Consider the following 22268-nt stretch of genomic DNA (forward strand, 5'->3'; position numbering starts at 1 on the left):
CTCGCAAAATTACGTCGGAATAGTGCCTGAAAAAATTTATTGCAGCACTTTTCAAAGTCGTCGAAATTTTCGCCAAAAATCCAAAGGGGTTAGCCTTAGTTTTTTCCCGATTTCCGGAGCCGAAAATTTTGCGTTTTGGAATCGATTTGTATGACCCTTTCTAGAGTAATTCGACCCCCAGGAACTCAAAAAACACATGAAAAAGAGCGTAGGACCAACAGCAGAGAAATGAGGGCGAAAACAAGCAGTTTTTTGCCTGTAACTTTGCAGGCGTTGCTCGCAGCGTATTGGGACAGCGCTCAATCGATTTCTCTCGCAAAATTACGTCGGAATAGTGCCTGAAAAAATTAATTGCAGCACTTTTTAAAGTCGTCGAAATTTTCGCCAAAAATCCAAAGGGGTTAGCCTTAGTTTTTTCCCGATTTCCGGAGCCGAAAATTTTGCGTTTTGGAATCGATTTGTATGACCCTTTCTAGAGTAATTCGACCCCCAGGAACTCAAAAAACACATGAAAAAGAGCGTAGGACCAACAGCAGAGAAATAAGGGCGAAAACAAGCAGTTTTTTGGCTGTAACTTTGCAGGCGTTGCTCGCAGCGTATTGGGACAGCGCTCAATCGATTTCTCTCGCAAAATTACGTCAGAATAGTGCCTAAAGAAATTAATTGCAGCACTTTTCAAAGTCGTCGAAATTTTCGCCAAAAATCCAAAGGGGTTAGCCTTAGTTTTTTCCCGATTTCCGGAGATGAAAATTTTGCGTTTTGGAATTGATTTGTATGACCCTTTCTAGAGTAATTCGACCCCCAGGAACTCAAAAAACACATGCCAAAGAGCGTAGGACCAACAGCAGAGAAATAAGGGCGAAAACAAGCAGTTTTTTGGCTGTAACTTTGCAGGCGTTGCTCGCAGCGTATTGGGACAGCGCTCAATCGATTTCTCTCGCAAAATTACGTCGGAATAGTGCCTGAAAAAATTAATTGCAGCACTTTTTAAAGTCGTCGAAATTTTCGCCAAAAATCCAAAGGGGTTAGCCTTAGTTTTTTCCCGATTTCCGGAGCCGAAATTTTGCGTTTTGGAATCGATTTGTATGACCCTTTCTAGAGTAATTCGACCCCCAGGAACTCAAAAAACACATGAAAAAGAGCGTAGGACCAACAGCAGAGAAATAAGGGCGAAAACAAGCAGTTTTTTGGCTGTAACTTTGCAGGCGTTGCTCGCAGCGTATTGGGACAGCGCTCAATCGATTTCTCTCGCAAAATTACGTCAGAATAGTGCCTAAAGAAATTAATTGCAATACTTTTCAAAGTCGTCGAAATTTTCGCCAAAAATCCAAAGGGGTTAGCCTTAGTTTTTTCCCGATTTCCGGAGATGAAAATTTTGCGTTTTGGAATCGATTTGTATGACCCTTTCTAGAGTAATTCGACCCCCAGGAACTCAAAAAACACATGAAAAAGAGCGTTGGACCAACAGCAGAGAAATGAGGGCGAAAACAAGCAGTTTTTTGCCTGTAACTTTGCAGGCGTTGCTCGCAGCGTATTGGGACAGCGCTCAATCGATTTCTCACGCAAAATTACGTCGGAATAGTGCCTGAAAAAATTAATTGCAGCACTTCTTAAAGTCGTCGAAATTTTCGCCAAAAATCCAAAGGGGTTAGCCTTACTTTTTTCCCGATTTCCGGAGCCGAAAATTTTGCGTTTTGGAATCGATTTGTATGACCCTTCCTAGAGTAATTCGACCCCCAGGAACTCAAAAAACACATGAAAAAGAGCGTAGGACCAACAGCAGAGAAATGAGGGCGAAAACAAGCAGTTTTTTGCCTGTAACTTTGCAGGCGTTGCTCGCAGCGTATTGGGACAGCGCTCAATCGATTTCTCTCGCAAAATTACGTCGGAATAGTGCCTGAAAAAATTAATTGCAGCACTTTTTAAAGTCGTCGAAATTTTCGCCAAAAATCCAAAGGGGTTAGCCTTAGTTTTTTCCCGATTTCCGGAGCCGAAAATTTTGCGTTTTGGAATCGATTTGTATGATCCTTTCTAGAGTAATTCGACCCCCAGGAACTCAAAAAACACATGAAAAAGAGCGTAGGACCAACAGCAGAGAAATAAGGGCGAAAACAAGCAGTTTTTTGGCTGTAACTTTGCAGGCGTTGCTCGCAGCGTATTGGGACAGCGCTCAATCGATTTCTCTCGCAAAATTACGTCAGAATAGTGCCTAAAGAAATTAATTGCAGCACTTTTCAAAGTCGTCGAAATTTTCGCCAAAAATCCAAAGGGGTTAGCCTTAGTTTTTTCCCGATTTCCGGAGATGAAAATTTTGCGTTTTGGAATCGATTTGTATGACCCTTTCTAGAGTAATTCGACCCCCAGGAACTCAAAAAACACATGCCAAAGAGCGTAGGACCAACAGCAGAGAAATAAGGGCGAAAACAAGCGGTTTTTTGCCTGTAACTTTGCAGGCGTTGCTCGCAGCGTATTGGGACAGCGCTCAATCGATTTCTCACGCAAAATTACGTCGGAATAGTGCCTGAAAAAATTAATTGCAGCACTTCTTAAAGTCGTCGAAATTTTCGCCAAAAATCCAAAGGGGTTAGCCTTACTTTTTTCCCGATTTCCGGAACTGAAAATTTTGCGTTTTGGAATCGATTTGTATGACCCTTTCTAGAGTAATTCGACCCCCAGGAACTCAAAAAACACATGAAAAAGAGCGTAGGACCAACAGCAGAGAAATAAGGGCGAAAACAAGCAGTTTTTTGCCTGTAACTTTGCAGGCGTTGCTCGCAGCGTATTGGGACAGCGCTCAATCGATTTCTCTCGCAAAATTACGTCAGAATCGTGCCTAAAGAAATTAATTGCAGCTTTTTTCAAAGTCGTCGAAATTTTCGCCAAAAATCCAAAGGGGTTAGCCTTAGTTTTTTCCCGATTTCCGGAGATGAAAATTTTGCGTTTGGGAATCGATTTGTATGACCCTTTCTAGAGTAATTCGACCCCCAGGAACTCAAAAAACACATGACAAAGAGCGTAGGACCAACAGCAGAGAAATGAGGGCGAAAACAAGCAGTTTTTTTCCTGTAACTTTGCAGGCGTTGCTCGCAGCGTATTGGGACAGCGCTCAATCGATTTCTCTCGCAAAATCACGTCGGAATAGTGCCTGAAAAAATTAATTGCAGCACTTTTTAAAGTCGTCGAAATTTTCGCCAAAAATCCAAAGGGGTTAGCCTTAGTTTTTTCCCGATTTCCGGAGCCGAAAATTTTGCGTTTTGGAATCGATTTGTATGACCCTTTCTAGAGTAATTCGACCCCCAGGAACTCAAAAAACACATGAAAAAGAGCGTAGGACCAACAGCACAGAAATGAGGGCGAAAACAAGCAGTTTTTTGCCTGTAACTTTGCAGGCGTTGCTCGCAGCGTATTGGGACAGCGCTCAATCGATTTCTCTCGCAAAATTACGTCGGAATAGTGCCTGAAAAAATTAATTGCAGCACTTTTTAAAGTCGTCGAAATTTTCGCCAAAAATCCAAAGGGGTTAGCCTTAGTTTTTTCCCGATTTCCGGAGCCGAAAATTTTGCGTTTTGGAATCGATTTGTATGACCCTTTCTAGAGTAATTCGACCCCCAGGAACTCAAAAAACACATGAAAAAGAGCGTAGGACCAACAGCAGAGAAATAAGGGCGAAAACAAGCAGTTTTTTGCCTGTAACTTTGCAGGCGTTGCTCGCAGCGTATTGGGACAGCGCTCAATCGATTTCTCTCGCAAAATTACGTCGGAATAGTGCCTGAAAAAATTAATTGCAGCACTTTTCAAAGTCGTCGAAATTTTCGCCAAAAATCCAAAGGGGTTAGCCTTAGTTTTTTCCCGATTTCCGGAGATGAAAATTTTGCGTTTTGGAATCGATTTGTATGACCCTTTCTAGAGTAATTCGACCCCCAGGAACTCAAAAAACACATGAAAAAGAGCGTTGGACCAACAGCAGAGAAATGAGGGCGAAAACAAGCAGTTTTTTGCCTGTAACTTTGCAGGCGTTGCTCGCAGCGTATTGGGACAGCGCTCAATCGATTTCTCACGCAAAATTACGTCGGAATAGTGCCTGAAAAAATTAATTGCAGCACTCCTTAAAGTCGTCGAAATTTTCGCCAAAAATCCAAAGGGGTTAGCCTTACTTTTTTCCCGATTTCCGGAGCCGAAAATTTTGCGTTTTGGAATCGATTTGTATGACCCTTCCTAGAGTAATTCGACCCCCAGGAACTCAAAAAACACATGAAAAAGTGCGTAGGACCAACAGCAGAGAAATGAGGGCGAAAACAAGCAGTTTTTTGCCTGTAACTTTGCAGGCGTTGCTCGCAGCGTATTGGGACAACGCTCAATCGATTTCTCTCGCAAAATTACGTCGGAATAGTGCCTGAAAAAATTATTTGCAGCACTTTTCAAAGTCGTCGAAATTTTCGCCAAAAATCCAAAGGGGTTAGCCTCAGTTTTTTCCCGATTTCCGGAGCCGAAAATTTTGCGTTTTGGAATCGATTTGTATGACTCTTTCCAGAGTAATTCGACACCCAGGAACTCAAAAAACACATGAAAAAGAGCGTAGGACCAACAGCAAAGAAATGAGGACGAAAACAAGCAGTTTTTTGCCTGTAACTTTGCAGGCGTTGCTCGCAGCGTATTGGGACAACGCTCAATCGATTTCTCTCGCAAAATTACGTCGGAATAGTGCCTGAAAAAATCAATTGCAGCACTTTTCAAAGTCGTCGAAATTTTCGCCAAAAATCCAAAGGGGTTAGCCTTAGTTTTTTCCCGATTTCCGGGGCCGAAAATTTTGCGTTTTGGAATCGATTTGTATGACCCTTTCTAGAGTAATTCGACCCCCAGGAACTCAAAAAACACATGAAAAAGAGCGTTGGACCAACAGCAGAGAAATAAGGACGAAAACAAGCAGTTTTTTGCCTGTAACTTTGCAGGCGTTGCTCGCAGCGTATTGGGACAACGCTCAATCGATTTCTCTCGCAAAATTACGTCGGAATAGTGCCTGAAAAAATTAATTGCAGCACTTTTCAAAGTCGTCGAAATTTTCGCCAAAAATCCAAAGGGGTTAGCCTTAGTTTTTTCCCGATTTCCGGAGCCGAAAATTTTGCGTTTTGGAATCGATTTGTATGACCCTTTCTAGAGTAATTCGACCCCCAGGAACTCAAAAAACACATGAAAAAGAGCGTAGGACCAACAGCAGAGAAATGAGGGCGAAAACAAGCAGTTTTTTGCCTGTAACTTTGCAGGCGTTGCTCGCAGCGTATTGGGACAGCGCTCAATCGATTTCTCTCGCAAAATTACGTCGGAATAGTGCCTGAAAAAATTAATTGCAGCACTTTTCAAAGTCGTCGAAATTTTCGCCAAAAATCCAAAGAGCCTTCCTTCGTTCCTCGATTTCTACAGCTATGATTTTTTCTCCAACAATCACATGACTCGTAAAACATGAATACAACTGCGAAAAATTTCAAAATGACCGTTCGGACATAGAAGTATCATCAACCCAGAAAATTCAAAATGACAGTTGCATTTTTTCTATCTTTTGACTGTCCGCTCCGCAGTCATAATCCTTGCGACGTGGGATTCCACACAATCATTTTCAACGCAAAATGCCGTCGATGCATTGTTGGAAACAAACATTCTCCTGGTTTTCATGCGTTGTAAATGTTCGAGAAATTTCAGAGCCCGAGTACGATAGTCGTCAACATTTCGGGAAAACTCTGTACTGAGTTCCAATTGTCAGGAGCCTTTTTTCACGTTCAGGCACGTCAGCAATGCCGACATTACTGTCAAGACCTTGCAGAACTAAATGCTCCCCATCCAATCAGCCCAATCAACTGAGAATTTTACTTTGCTGGAACGTGATTGCACAAATATTTTTTGAAATAACTACGATTTTATATCACATTTATGATATTTATTTTCATAATCACAGCATACTTTGGCAGAATCAAGCATTTATCCCAAAAAGTAAGAAATAACAATTTTCAAAAAAGAAAATAAGCATCGTAAAACCATATCATTTATCAAATACCACAATCAACAAAATCATCATCCAGATCTTATCGTCATAAGAATTCTACATATCGCAGTAACAATAGAGACATTGTTTTCACTCATTATTATATTTCATATGCATATGCGCCTTTCATGTAAATGTGTACCTGCTAATGCATTTATATTTTTAGAATCGTTTATTTCATTTTGATATCATATTTTAACTTTATATTCCATACTTTTATTTTACTCTGTAAATTGTTTTGCACTCCTCATTGCCTTTCGGCTCCGAGTGGACTAGGTATAATAAACGAAATACATACATTCATACATTCATACACACATACATATATGAACAGTCCAAGCAGTTCAGTAGTTTTTCCATCCTCGGTATCCAGCGTCGCTGTTCCTAAGTTTACTCTGTACCGTGTAATCTGATGTCTTCATTCTCCATAAAACGAGTGGCTGATGGGTTTATCTGTAATAAAAGAAAGTAAGGTATACTATTACTGTCGTTAACGTGACCTTGATTTGAAAAAAGCAGGAGTTTGCAAAAAGAAAACGTATCATACATCAGTGACAAGTCATTCTCGACTGTTAGTGGATTGTGCTTTATTGTAAGTTTGAGAAAGAGAAACTTTAAATAACCCAGAGCAAACTAGTATCGCATACGTCTATAAAGAATCAATGTGATAGGGATAAATTATTTGTTCGGAGGGGAGAAAATGGGCCTTAAAACCGCGGTGTTTAGAAATCGATACGTATCATATGTACGAGGTAATACACGTCATCTGATCCAGGGTCAATTTTTATAGGTATGATAAAAGCAAACGAGATATTTAGGATACATGTAACAGCTACTAATCGTCACCTAAAGATTTTTATCATGAAACAACGATAAAGTACAGGGATTGATTATCGAGGTGTTGTAATAGCGCCACGCACCTCAAGTGTCTAGAAAACGTGCTGGTATTCACGCAGTAACTTTTCGAATTACCGTTAAAGAAAAGAAAAGAATAATCCTGGGTTGTTACTTCTCGATGAAGGCTGTCGTATTTTATCATTTTCTTTATCGCAGTACTAGCGGGCACTTCAAGTCTAATATATCGATCTACGTAGGGTGATTCGCGGAATAAACAAAGATCGAAGTCTCAGGCGGGATAAAGTCTAAGAGGTGTACCTGTACAGAAACTTGGGTTGATTAATGGGATAAGCACAATGCCTGGCGTCGGCTCAAAGCTTGCGGGCTGCTCGATGCAAGAACTGAAACATAAGGCTGGACTCGCAATGCGCCTGAAACTTGATCAACCCTAATAGGTTTGTGGTCTCGTAACTGCAGAGTAGCCTTGTCCTATAATACCGGAAAGATTTAGTCCCGGAGGTAGCGAAAGAAAGAGACGTTAGCAAAATGTCGGGGAGAAAGTTTTTAATGCTGGGAAAATTACCTACTTTAGTTATCAATATCTACTTCGAAACCCATGAGTTGAGCCACTTAACCGTGCGAGTCTCTTTCTCCCGAAACCGTCGCCGTCGTCGTAAGGCTTGAGATTATAGAGTAAGCGTGAGTTGGAGGTTTTCTTCTTTGTGTTTTCTTACGTTTCACCTAATACCGCACTTCTCTGTATCCCCTCTCGCGTTATCAACGGCCTCGCGTAGCTACTACGAATGATGTGTCCATATAGCAAGTGGTTGACTTTTCTCTCACGCGACAAGAATTTGGTACAGTCGTCGCGCCACGTAGGCGGGTTCGAATTCTTACTCACATGGAAAGTATGTAAGGTCGACCGACCGCCACTGACTAATGGCGCCTAGGAAGCAGCGTGTAATGCCTAGTATAAACAGCAGTTTATCAAAAACAGCTCCTTGTAAGTGCCCAGTGGGTCTCAGGAGTCCCTCGGGTCCTGATTTCATCCGCGTCACAAACTCCACCTGCAATTTATCATGCTCCATTTATCAATCCTACCGCGTACCACGAGGCCGACCAGGATGACGAGGACGAGGATTCGGTCATCGGATGCCCGAGGTCTCCGCGATTACTCGGCTCTGCAGCGTCCTTGCGGGAGAAGAAACGAAGAGACTCGTTCGTTCACGAACCGCAAGAAACAGCTTCGATCAGTGCCCGATTCTTCGTCTTCTTGGTCTTTTCACGCTCGGTGCTACAATCGATGTGGAATCGCGTTATGAGAATCACTGACCACTTACACGCCACGTCTAAACGGTTTTGTGTCCGGATGCTGGGAGCCGTGGGGGGTCCACCAGGGTTTCTGTCTGACCAAAACATATGTGTTCTCGTTTCGTGGCGATGATTTAGACCCGCCTATATCGAATAATCTATCCATAATCGTGTATGCATAGATGTCTCAGGTCCATCCTTTGATTGGTTTGGGATTGAAATTTTGCTCTTTGCCGTTCTTATCACGCTGCCGAACCTGCGTATACACGGATAGCAGATATACGCTTTTGGAAGGATGAACAAAACTTTGTCCAGACGAAGGTATTTCAAACGAGCCACCTATGGTGCCGGGGCTAAGCACCCTGATAATATATGGGTTTCGTCTTGAGTTTAAGGTTCCCATTCTTTAGCACCCGCGTTAAAAAATGGAAGGTTTTATTGCGCCCCCGCGGACGTTACCTGCTCTTAATAAACTAGATTCTATCTGATCTGAGGGGTATATGAGAATGGTGTTGCACCACACGGCGCACCTGATACCATAGCATATATTATACGCGGTTGTATCGAGACTTGGATCTTTGCTGAGCAGCTCGCGCAGCTTGACCGACGATGATTCCTTTAAACTTGCGGTCAACTCGCTTGTGGTCGAAAAGGCCAATGAGAAAATATTGGAAGTGACGAGGTTCTTAACGTAACTAACGGCAATCCGTCGTCAAGGTTGATAATTTCATAGTCAAGTATATGTATGCATGTATATTCCAAGGTATAAATCACGTTCGGCACACCGGGGAACGAACGGGGCTCGGAGCTCGAGGACTTTTTAAACTTCTATTAGGATTTACGGGGCGATATCAGAGATATTTCAACGCGGTTCTTCCACCGCTTGCAGGGCGTTGGTTCATCGCGTTATACGTTTTCTGATGGGCCAATCGCGTGAGTGCTAATACTTTGATCCACGATCAAATCAACAATGGAAGACTCAATTACCGAGAATTTTCATTGTTCGTTATTCGTATCTTTCTGGAGTTTCGTTTTCGTACCTTATGAATTTTTGGCATGCCGTATGTGAACTTTTACTTTGGTACGACGCTGTGCAGTTACATATGTCATGTGAGGTTCGATTTATTTAAATTTCTTCAACCGTCTCCAAATCAATCGGTACGAACGGCGGTGAAACTGGATAGTAGAATGAAAATACACGCGTAAGAGAAGAGAAGGGAAAATAAGAAATGCCTTAACAAATATCTTTCTACGCGGAGATATACGAGCGAGAATAGTCAAACACGGCATATCGATTTTCCTTTGTTTTATCAACCATCGAGAAATATCGACATTCTCTCGGACGCCCTTGAAGAAAATTGCCAAGGTCAGAACAAGTCGGAGAGCAGTAGACTGTAAATAAAGTGTTGAGATTTCGGTTGGAGTTTGCCGAAGCGATGAGTAAAGTTTCACCGACATTTTACCTATTACAGCATTGCACAGGGGTCACCCGGGGGAAAAAATTCTATCAGCAATAGTTTCATTGCTAAAATGTTAATTTCCACATTGATAAAGTTGCACTTCGGTGAACACCTTGTTTTCAAGTGAGTGATCTGACCGTTTCTTGACATTTCACCACCCGATTAAGATGAAAATCACTGCAGTCATATGTTCCAATTTTTGGTCAATCTTGATCAAATTGAACGTCATTTACAGGATATTATATGTCATTGTGTGAAACTGATTAGCAACGAATGCCCAAGTAATTATCAGATGTGTCTGAATGTAAATTGGCGGTGCTGACTTGATAGACACCATCGTCATATGTGAAGTTATTCGTCTACCGCACTTAATTAACGAAAGTGTATGAAAATTTTAGTCCGAGACTACGCAGCCACAGATTCGATGAATTTCGATTTTTCACCTCTACTCTCTGAATCGGGTATTGCGAGAGATTTTCCATCACCCAGCTAACGAGAGTTCAGCCGGAAGCTCGTAACTGGGGCGATTGACGTTTGCGGGTGAAATATTCAAGGATGTTTTCCAGGGGTCGCTATAGCGGAGAGGTAAAGATTGGCAAAGAGAGAAAAGGCTCGAGGCGAGTCGAGGGAGGAAGGGAGTGGAGGGGACATTTCGAATTCAGGTCGTAGGCGTCGCCAAAGGTCCTTTGAGGGAGCAAATATTTTGATTTCACCGTGCCTCCAATACCAAAATCCACGAGCTACTACCTCTTTGCGTTTTAAATCAAAATATAAGTATTTCCCTCCCTCGATAGCAAAGCGGCGACTGTCTCCCTCCCCCCCCCCCCCATCCGCACCCTGCCGTCTCATCGTCAGCAGCCACGACTCTGTTTTCGAAACGGTTCCTAACTTATCCTGCAGCACTAAAACTCTGACCCACACACACACACACACAGTGAATTGGCGCATGCTCCGTTGGAGATTCTATCCCTCTTAAACTATTTCATACTTCCAATGCGGCTTCTCATGTATTTGCTTCCTCTCTGCATGTATCATGCATAATTCAAAGTGTACGGATTTTTTCAAAATTCTTGCTCGTATCTGTCAATTTTTTAAAGGTATTGCGGAAGGCTAAGAAGTCTTCCCAACTACCCACATCTCGTATTCTCGTATGTATTATTATAGCTGCGGCGATTGCGGAAGAAAGACCTTGCGACTCGCAGCGCTTGTTCACCTGAAGAACGTTCGCTAACTTTTGCAAAGTCGTTAGGGGATTTCTCGGTCCCGTTCTCTCACATTCTCTGCAACGACCTCGCAACCCGAAAACTTCGATGCTAAGTCGCACACAGTGATTCGTCCCTCAGCCGGGAGTAAATTATCGTCATACTTTTTTTTTTCTTTCTCCGATCTATACGTGACTCTGAAATCTCCGCGCCTATATGCGCACCCGCATTCGCGTTAACGACACCTTGCCTCAATTAATTCCCAGCACCGACACCCGACCCGTCGTCACGTCCTCGAAAACCTGTCGAAAGCTACTCACCTGGACGTGTCGCTTTTCATGCCCATGCGTATGCGGATTCGCAAAACTCGTCAAATCCATTAACTCCGTAAAAACCGTACGAATGATTGAATGAAGAAATGAGTTAGTTATGTCGCTCTGCCCTGTTACCTGTCAAGTATATTCGTCGACACGATACAAGTAATTTACCCCTGAAGCCAACCGATCAAACTGCCGAAAAAAGTGAAAAAATATAGCTAAAAAAAATCGCCATTGTCCTTTGGCGTGAAAGCCATATCAAATTATACATTGATTATACATTATACATTGATCGACTAATTCCGTAAGGATAGAGCGGAGAAGGAACCGTTGTAAAAAAAAATGTAGGGCTAAAATAAAAGGATGAATACTCGAAACGCGTTGCAGAATTCCATATCTCGGAGTTCCGATTTCTGGCTCCTGATTTCGCGGGTTGTAGCAAATCGCGAACCGTAGCAGGTAAATCCGCGGGTATATAACTATATTGCGGAGGGTCGCGTCAGGCCGGAGCCAAGAGTCGGAAAACTCGGAGCACCCCTCGGCCATCGAATCACTGCAATAGTGACGATCTGACGAGCTGGATTCGGTGAATAACGATGCGATGCTCGACTTCCTGTAAGACCTGCAGGAATGACAGATAAAGAGGGTGGGAGGGGCGGAGGGGGGGGGGGGGGGGAATAAAGTTGCAACGTTTTTTACGGGACAAACGCACGCGCGCCAATTTTGTGCGCAGAATAAGCTGCTTCGATTGGAGGTGAGCAATTGCTCCGATCGTCAAAGTTCGTTGACCTAGCTTCTCTCGTTCCATTCCACCTGCCAGAGGGATATGGAGGGACAATAGGGTGATATTTATTTCGGGTGTTGATGAATTTTTTCCGACCCACCCCCAAATCAACTTGAGATAATTAAAAAACAATACCCTAATTTTCTCAGTATATATCTTATTCTGAGAGTGATAATGTTGAAAAAAATCTCAAACTGCCAGGTTTTAGTAGACATTAGTGTAACTATCTGAAAAAAAATACGCATCATCATACAAGGTAATCTAGACGAATTGAGTTTCCTCTAAGTAAAAAAAAAAACAGATTTTTTGAAAAATAATTGCTCTCGCAATAAAATATACACTTTTTTCAATGTTATTTCCCTAAGAAATTTCGATCACAAGGCGTGACTACTTAGAGTTGACGTAAATATCTGAAAAGAATCAGGCAACTGTTTTTTAATTATTTGAAGTCGATTCGAGGGCTGGAGTGCAAAAGATTCCGCAACACCCTAAATAAGGACAATACATGGCACTCTAAGGGAGACTGAAAGAGTAATTAGAACGCGTGCTGCAGCCCCCGTTTCGCCCTGCGCCGGCGAGATCGTCCGGTCCGGGAAGCCAGGATGCTGGCGTCGCTGGACCAACGCGGATACCAAGAGGAGTTAGCGCGCGGCAAGAAGTCGCGGACTGCGGCCGGATCGATGCGCGCTGGCGACAGCGTGGCTCCAGCCAGACGTACTTCGTTCCCGTCTCCCGTCTCCCGCTCCCGTCGCTTGGCCCTCTTACAGGAAGGAATCCATGCTCCCCCCTCCCCTTCCACCCTGCATCACCCCACGCCGGGTGGTCCACGCGCTCTAATAGTACGCGCTGCTGGGGTGAAACGACTGGGGGATGAAGGGAACCATGGAGGGAGGGAGGGAGGGAGGGGAGGGGGGAGGCGGAAGATCGTAACCCACATTCCGCAGAAGAGTTGCGTCACACCTTGTTGTTCTTTTATGGGTACTTTTTTTTCTTCTTCTTTTTTGCGTCCATTCTCCCTCCGCAGTCGCGTTTATTCATCCGCTGCGATACATATCCTCAACCCTGCGCATCGCGTTCTCCTCACGAGATTTTCTTACCTCCGACCGACCGCTGGACCGCCGACGATGCCGCGTTGTAATCGTTTCACCAAACTTCGCGCGCGCGATGCGTTGGATTCAACGACGCGACGTCACAGTTCAATGACTTGACTTGGTTTCGGAGGCGAACGCTCAAGTGCGCCGGCGGTAAACTAGGTTCTTCATGACACGAGCTTACTACATTGCGAGCGTTGAGAAAATTATCGGCTGTCAAGTGCCGAACTTGTAATTAGCCCGCTACTTGATCAGATCTGCGGATTATGCTGCACTTTAGGTTCGATTGCGAGGTTTTTACGCTCAGAGTGGCGAAATTCAATCGTTCCAAAGGATCGCTGCAGACTGTCAACTGCGTGTTGGCAAATGGTATGAAACCCTGATTTAATTCACCTGTTTTTTCAGCGGGCATTTTCTCTTGCATAAGGTTCACCTGCGCAGATTAAGCGGCGTGATGAATCGTAAATGCGGCAGTAAAAAGAGATGCTTGAGACGATGCCATTACGGGTGACAAATAACGGGGACATGACCGCTTAGCCGGAGGTAGGTAATCTCCTATTATCCTTTTTTCAATACTCTTGATATTAAACTCTTCGTTCGAGGGATTTAGCCACGAGAGGCTTATTAAAAGCCGAGGCAAGGAACCGAGACGTTCGTTGAACGGGGAATAGAATGATGAAAAGAAAGGAGAAAATTTCGGAATTCCGAATACACGGACGACGAGATTTAAGAGTCCGGATACCAAGTGATCCGGAATCCTCGCAGCGGACGCGAACGCGATTGGAAGTCGGAGTCCCGGCGTGACGTGGAAGAGGCCAACAAACAGATGGTATCCGAAGTATATTTCTCGTCGTTCGCTTACCTTTTTTGTTTCTTCGTTTTCTCATTCTTCCGGAAGTGAATGATTCACGTACGTTCGTTCGTATACGCGGGGTCCGTGACCTCGCCGAGAGTGGATATCGCATTTCACGTTACTATACCGCACACCAGAGCTGCTGGAATGGATTCGGAGCGGAGAAAAGAGTCGAGGGATGAGGATGAGGCCAAGTCATTTTCAAGCTGGGAAAGTAGCACGGTCAATCGGATAGCAGTCGAAGTAGCTGACCGCTTTGCGACACGACACAGTGGAGGCATTCAGCCTTGAGAGGCTTTCCCTAGTCTCGAGTCTGCAGGACGTGGGGGAGGGGGGAGGGTGACGATACGGGATGCAGGGTTAACAATTCGCCGCTTATTCCGAACTTCCCGTCCTCGAAAAAGTCCGCATGGCACAATGGACAGCGAAGTGGGTACCAACGTCGTGGCCGGTACACAACAAGCGGCTGACTTGTATCTACGAGGAAAAATTACCGCCGCCCCACAATCTCGCCCTGCATAAGATAACGAGGTCTAATGCTGGGGGATTATGCCGGGCACGTAACCGCGAACCAAGCGACTTTTTCAAATATACGGAGGTCTGTGTGTACCTCTGTTATAACGCGAGACGCTCTTTCGCCAGCTGTACATACTTGGGTAAGGGACGCGATCTCGCAGTTCCGAATTTATGATGGCCAAATATTGTTGGAGTGGGTAAACCTGTGGGGGAGACGTTATCAATCCTCCCGTAACACAGTATGGACAATTGTCATCGCGAAAGCAAGGGTGAAAATGCGTTAAACAACGCGATCAGTCTCTAATCGTCGTCTGAAGAGTCGAAGCAACATTTCGTATAACTCGATTTCGATATGTCACAACGTTTGAAATCATCGTACTTCATGGCTCGTAGAACTAGGATTAGGCACACGGTGATAGGGGTCCTTCCTCGAGCCGGTTAATTAACGTAAATTTCAACGAACCCTTCCTTAATTAAAGACAACGCCGCGGTACAGCAGCCGAGGTATAACCGATTGGCGATTAGTTTGTCTTGATAATAAGTATGGTTAAAACGAGGCCAGTCGATCGTCAAGATCCTGCAGAAGCGGAGGATAGCAGGCAAGGATGAGAGCTGGGGTAAAGTTTTGGCCGTGCGGATCTGGCGCACCGCCGCAAGCAACGCTTACGCTTACGCTCACCCCGGGGGTGGAGGGGGTTTGGCGACCCCCCCATCGCCCTGGCTCCCGCGGCGTCATCGGCATCGAATCCACTCACTCGCGTGCTACCGCTCACTCCGAACAGAACGTAGAGGAGCGAGCTTACTGGAAAGCTGGAAGTCCGGCACGGGCGCCGTTGACGTTTAAAACCACGCGGCGATTTGTAAAACTGTAAAATCTGCCCGGAAGAGTATTCATCCATCATTTGCGATTTGACGAATCGCCGCAGTTTCGATTCGTCCCGCGACTAATCGCTCGTCGTTAATTTGTATTTTTATTTTTATTTTTGCTTTCTTGTACCTTGCCTGATTGTTCGAGGAGGGAGATTAACCCCAGGAGACATGAGCTTGGCTATCGAGGACACACGCTGATCAGTGCTGAAGAGATATAATCAACGGAATGCAACGTGCGAATGTAGATGAGTTCGGTTCGATCGTTTATTTCGTGATGGACATCGCGGCGACGGGATAAATTCTTTTTATTTAACCAAGGCGAGATATTTGTGTTTGTCAGTAGGAGTGAAGGATACCTTTGAATTTCAACAAAATACCACCGTCTAAAGTTTGTTTCTGTTACAACAAGAAACTGCAGGCGATCGGCAACGACTGTGAATTATTCTGACAGACTTTTTGTGCCCTGTGAAATTTATTGTTAGTGAGGCTCTCGTTTACTTTTTATTCACGCTCCGTTGCTTTCGTGTGTGTGTAAAAAGAATTCCAGTGATTTATCAAGATCGTGAAAAGACAAACCCTGAGAGAAATGGAAAGACTACAACTCGTTCTCGTAAGTAAAAATAAACTGACCGTAACGCTAATCGGACAAGATATATTGATGGTGAAAAATCACCGCAGAGTTACCAAAGAAACGTTTCTCAGCGAGAAGACATTTTTTTTTTTTCAATTTATAGGTACCTAATCATTCGACGCGCTCTCGTGTCCCGGGAATATAAATTGTATTTTTTTTTTTTTAATTCAGCGAAATAATCCTCGGTTCTCGGATGTCGTTATCAGCACAGGAAATTTATTGCTCAACAGGAATTTTGCGCTAGCCTAATGGTTCCGCTTACGAAAGCTAGTTTGATCGGGAATTGTCTTGAAAAAATTTCAAAATCATTTCGATGCGATAATAATTGATTAACTGCGTATTGAATAAACCATATAAATATAAGACTCGTGTGAAGTAGGAAAAAAATCAAATTATACTCCAATCTTGAAACATAATTATAAATGTGATGAACGAGTAACGGAAATGACTAAAGAAGTTTGCATTTCATTGGCGCCTCGAGTTTCGATTAGGTCAGGTTGATTGTGTCATAAAAGCCGCGACATTCGAGATATGAGAATTATTAATTATAGTAAGAAACATCCATAAAACTGTTCATTGACAATTGATAAGTTTTGCGTATCAATGAAAGGTTGCGCTACGTCATCCTGTTTACTCACCACCGACAATGTATATTCGTAGCACGGTTTCCTACATCGAGTTATTAATTGGAATACAGGACAAGAAGGAGAAAAAAAAAAAAAAATTCGGGCGCATTGATTCATTCATTCATTCAGTCGACTTCACGGCGGTGTAGATTAACATCGGCGGCGGTGTGTTATTCGGCAAAATAACTGGGACGACGGACAAAACGGGGGAAAAGAGATTCTCCCGGTAAACGATAGGATCTACATTGATTGTTCCGAGAAGCAGAGACGGAATGAAGAAAATATATAACACGTTTCGTCGTTAACGAACCGGAGCGAGAGGGTGGAAAATATGACGCAGGGAAACTATTGTCTATGAAATAGGCGGCAGGAGGAATGGAATGGGTGATAAGTTTGTAAGCTGAAATTCACGGAACATCACCGTGAGCTTATTTCGATGAGGAGAATATTCAAATTACGTTAAACGACCAAGTGACAAAACTGGAAATGATTCTCGTCTGCGGTATGATGAGACGACACGCGAGGCAGACAAATATATACGTATATCTCTAGCAGATATACTTATCAAGAATTGACTAAGCGGTAACGTCGCGACCCGAAACGCGTGGGATGAGAGTAAAGTAAAATCTCGGTGAAACGGAGATATATACCGAAAGCTTTATACTCGGCGGTGTTGTGTCTGTGAATATTTCAGGGTGCACCATCCGACGCGATTCTAGTTCTCTCTCCGTCCTCTCTCGCCCCTTTACTCCCCCCCTCGGAGCGGCAGCAGGGTGGAAGGAATAGGTGAAACAACTTGGAGATAACGCGAGGGCGACCCTGAAAGGGTAGAGGATAAATTGAGTGGGGAAGCGCGAGTGTAACCTCCGAATCTCAGCCGGCTGCCCTTCCTGACCGAGATAGTCTATTCTTCGGCGTTAGACTCGACGAAGAGCTAAGACGCGTAGCAACGGCTTAAGCTCGGGCATTTCTCTGGAGCGAAAAGAACCGCACGTGGCAGATTTTTATTCCAGCCAGAGGCGCCTTGTGGTCAACTCTGGGAAGCCGAGCGGGTTGAAACTGCGTCGGTGCAACCCACATGTGTGGATGTGAAGCTTGGCTTACGTTAGCTTCGGAAGCACGTGCGGTGGCCGCTGCCCGTCTATGTCTGATCTTCGTCTCCCCGGTGTTTCTGTCTAGTGTATACTTCTTTGAGATAAAAGAAGAAACACCAAAAAGGCCTGGCGTGTCAAACGCTCAAACGGTCCGCGTTGTTTATGGAGCCAACACGAGTTGGAGTTCTCTTTCGCTGTCTGACTGGCGTCCAGGGTGGACGGCCAAGCCTGGATCAGCGGTGGGTACAAAAGGAAATTTGCCTTTTTCTCCTGAGCAGAAACCCTCCCCTTGTGCAGTTCCGGGAAACGATTCGACTCCGTATCGGGGTGCCATGCTTCAACCTGTTCCCTACCTGAGTCGCTGTTCAGGTAGGTGGAAAAGTCGAGTCAGTAAAATGACGAGTACCTAGCCTGGATCGGACCAGGTCTTCTATCCTCGCTCTCTTCCGTCCACCAGGTTCGAGTCGAGTCGCGTTCGCGTAGCTTCGAGTGTCCGGAGCGCCGAGGTCGTCTCGGGTGTCGACTGCGGCCGATTTTCCCCAACAATAAAAACGTAAATCGTCAGACGGACAATGGCGCGTGCGAAACACTCCAGGACGGCTGCTGCGGTACCGGCGTGCTGCGACTTTTGTAGAAGGTATAAAAAAGGAGAAAAAGGACCAGAGAGGAATTCCTGACCGAGCCGAGGGGGCACCTTAGCGCTATACCCACGCCGCCGGTCACCGGTTGCCGCAATAATTACGACCGCAGGTTAGGGTAGGTCAGTTTATGCTCAAGGACGCTATTGGCTCGACTATTGCTCACTTACACCGGGATGCTGCGAAAGGACGCTCGTCCTAATTCCACCCCTTACGTTACACGCGACATGAGCCTCTTAGGCGACGATCAGCTTCTCAAGTCATATTAACTCGAAAATATAAACGAGGATAGAGACTGCTGTTAACCCTTCGAGAACATACTGACATGGGTCACTCTGACCTAAACCTTTTTCTTTTCAAGCATCAGTAATTCTGGGAAAATTTCTCTCATTCCAGATCTTTTTTTTTCTTCATATTCTAAAATAACGAAAGTGTACCCCTGAATTTTTTCAGGTGAATCCTACTCGTAAATTTGAAATGGGTAACACGTAAAAAGTGGGTCGTTTTGACCCGAAGTGTCCTCCGCGATCGAAAAGGTAATGAGAACTGTGGATACCTACGATTGCCACTGTAACAGACTTGTGAAGTATGAAATGGAGTTTGCAACGCTCGAGATCACCTTCTCGTTGGTCCAAATTCACTCGATCCGAGTATTTGCCGGTTGAATTACCCGTGGACTTGGCGAGCGTTCGATCAATCCAATACGATGAAACACGAAGGATAGGGTGTACATCGAGATGACAAACAGAGTCCTTCCGCGTTAGAGGGGTTTGTGAGGATGCGGGGGAGGTAATCCCCGTCTGAAAGCGCGTGGGCATTATGATGCCTCGTGGGAATTGATCCTGGGAAGAATTCGAGAACTATATTTAAAAACGAATACATATTCTCTAAAAGGCTTTTCTTCTCTCCACGGATCACAGCGAACGGCTTACGGGGATTTGTCAGGGATGTGGAAATCAGTGGTGACTGCGGCCGGACCCTTGCCTCAGAGCCTCGGAAAGTGACGCCCTAAAAGGGTTTGAGGTATTATATGTATCTCCTCGGGATCTCCCGCTCGTAGTGAGTATGCATGCTCAGGGGCTCCTCTGAAGACGGTCAGCTATCTCAGGATCCCTCTACGCTTAACGAGTTCCTGGCAATCAATGCCATGCATAACGCACCCAAATGCTACCTGCCACTTTCCGAGATGATGTAACTTTCATCAGTACTATCCCGACGGTTGTAAAACTCTTCTTCACATCACTGATTAGCCTAAGCTGCGAATATGGATCTGCTTTTATTTCCAAATGGTCTTCTCTTTTGTTACAACCGATTTTCCATTCTGGAGGGATGAGAATAGCGGCTCGGAGGATCGGGAAAAGGCGTAGAAGAAAACCTGGAGAACTGAGGTCACGGCGCAAAATGTCGGTAGAGACGTTAAAAGCTGATGATAAGAAGTGAAATGTGTGTATAGTGATAGCCGAGCTAACCGTGGCGATGTTAGAGGCGCCGTACTACTTCGCGTCGACTATTAGGGTCAGGTTCGAAGAAATGATTTCTACTTTTTTATCGGCGGTATCTCACCTCCGTGTAATTAAATATTTGCTCAATTTTTCTTCTTTTTACTTCCCCCCATCTCATTTCATTCTATCTCTTAACATGTCTTTTACCATTATACACTACAAGTCGATGCTGCGAAAATTAGCATCATCACATCCATAAGGTGAATTGACGGTACTAATTAGTTGTGGGATTTGTTAGGCCTATATCGTTAAGAGAATCGAAATATGGTAACACGAGGAAATCTCGAGGGATGAAATTAAACAGGTTTCCGTTGATGGTGTGAGGAATGGAACGCTAAGTACCTTGACGGAATTAACACTCGTCGCGTAAAATGTGACAGCTTTGAAATGATCCCACCGATTACTTTTTGCAGCTTTTATTTTTAGAGGTTAGATTTTGTTTTGCGATTTCCATACACGCCGGGAGACCCCGCTATGAATATTTTACCTCGGGAAGTGTCACGTTTTCGCACGCGCCAAACTCGGAAGTTACACGTGAAATAGTGACTATATGCTCCGAACGTGTGATTCTTGCGGCTGATGACTCGTAACTTTGTTTTTTGCAGCCGCAACTCTGTCTGCAGGTAATCGTGGCAGTGCTAATAATAAAACCAGCAGCCATAGAACTTGCAGCAATTACATACCGAGGGTCGATGACGCTTGGGGTCCCCAGGGGCTCAGCGATTAACTTTTTGCGGGTTCTCTGCTTTTTAAACGTTTATTCTCACTCGCGGTTTTTTTTCGTTATCCCCATTCTACCCTCCTCTCGTTTTTCAAGCCTCATCTCGCCTCGACGCGCACCCTGCTACAGATTTCACGCTTATAACACGCACGTATAGTATGTATGCGATCGTCTGAGTGATGTCGAAAATGAAATATTGTCACTCAGATTAGAAATATCAACCAAGTGCACTTATGACGGAAGATGGATGGTCGGAAAAAAATGTGTCGCGTTAAATCTGAATCTGGAGTAAAGATCGATCTTTGACAAGATTATTCATTCTTTGCCTAATGAGACAGAAAAATTATGCCAGCATAATTATTCAAGTACATGAACGTTCTTCTTCCGTAGGCTGAACATCTCAAAGTACGTACATCAATTTCAATACGAACTTATGCTAATACTAGAATTCTTGGGAAGGAGGGGTAGAGAGTTACGTGTCGAATCTGATACACCGATGATGGATTTTGAACCTCGTTTTGGTAAAGTAATAATAATAACAGCAACAACAACGACGACAACAATGACTACGAAAGTAACAACGGGTGACAAGCTCGTGTTCCAACGTTTATACCTGGAGCCACTGCCAGTGTTTGGCAAGGCTCCGAGAAGGCAGAATACAGCCCGACCTGACAAACACGTTCGATGCGTTCCAAAGCGAAAAGCTAACTATACTCACCGTTGCTGCGGCTGCTGGTGCCAGTACCTCTGAATGCTGCAGAATTCAGTGTGCATGCCGGGTGTTCCGTCAGAGAATCGGCCAAGCTCTCAACCCCTATCGGCAAATCCGGATATGTAGAACGACGCCTGGATGAAGAGCGAACAATAAACCTGCGGGTCAATAGAGATTCCGATTATCGACTATCGCAACCCTTAGCTGTGTTTCGTTATTGGAACAGATGATCGAGGGTTGCCATTTCTAAAACTATGAAATTATTGTATAGGTCCTAAATGGGAAGAAAAAAATAAACGAAGTGTTGAAAATATATTTTTGTCTATTTAGTTTTCCAAGACATTGTTTGTTCTTAGCTCGTTTCCAGTTTTCCTTGTTTACCGCGACGAAAAAGAGCCTGAGATGTGTAGTCCTTTATCAGTGAAACAAAACACGTATAGCCAAGGTATCCACGCTTCACACGAGGGTTAATACTTGTATTATGTACACATTTGTACATGGACCGCAATGCTTAGAGTGTTCTATGTGGGTGGATACATAGAACTGTGAAAGAGTCTTTGTCGTTAATCCAAATCGATTTTTACGAGGTGAAGGCGAAGGCGAAGTCGAAGGCGAAGCCGGTGACGACGGCTCAATCAGGAATTGACTCGCAGGGTCTCGGATGGAAAGGAAACTTTTGTTGCGGGATTAGAAGTTACTTTACAGTTGATATTCTTAACCGCCCTTCTCTCCACAACCCTCCTCTTATTCTCCTTTTATCCGTCCTTCTTAAAATCCGAGAGGGAGACCCAGTTCCATCTCATTCAATTATAATAATACCTCTGCGGAAAGAATCTAAGTTATTGAATTAAAAAATACGGAAACGACGTCGCAAACGACGTTCCATAATAACGCAAAGTTAAATCATGCGCACACATTGTTGCAGAAATATAATTTAATCGTAACGTGAATGCAGCTACTGGATCGGGTTGAAAAGAATTATGTATTTCTAGCGATGAAAAAAAAAAAAAAAACTTGGAGAGAGTCCGAGAAGGTTGGAAATGAATTGCTAATGTCTGAATCACGTGCA

At 44.3% G+C, this 22268-nt stretch overlaps 1 protein-coding gene across 1 annotated transcript in view; it reads left to right on the plus strand.

Moving 5' to 3' along the window:
• Positions 1–15415: 15415 nt before the first annotated feature.
• Positions 15416–22268, plus strand: part of LOC124415069 (protein madd-4) — an 85531-nt gene continuing 78678 nt past the window's right edge. Inside the window, exon 1 of the mRNA XM_046896344.1 lies at positions 15416–15885. Coding sequence (XP_046752300.1) covers positions 15862–15885 — 24 coding nt within the window. The 5' untranslated portion in view covers positions 15416–15861. The remainder of the gene's footprint in view (positions 15886–22268) is intronic.

The sequence above is a fragment of the Diprion similis genome, chromosome 14, assembly GCF_021155765.1.
Source record: "Diprion similis isolate iyDipSimi1 chromosome 14, iyDipSimi1.1, whole genome shotgun sequence".
Classification (NCBI taxonomy): domain Eukaryota; kingdom Metazoa; phylum Arthropoda; class Insecta; order Hymenoptera; family Diprionidae; genus Diprion; species Diprion similis.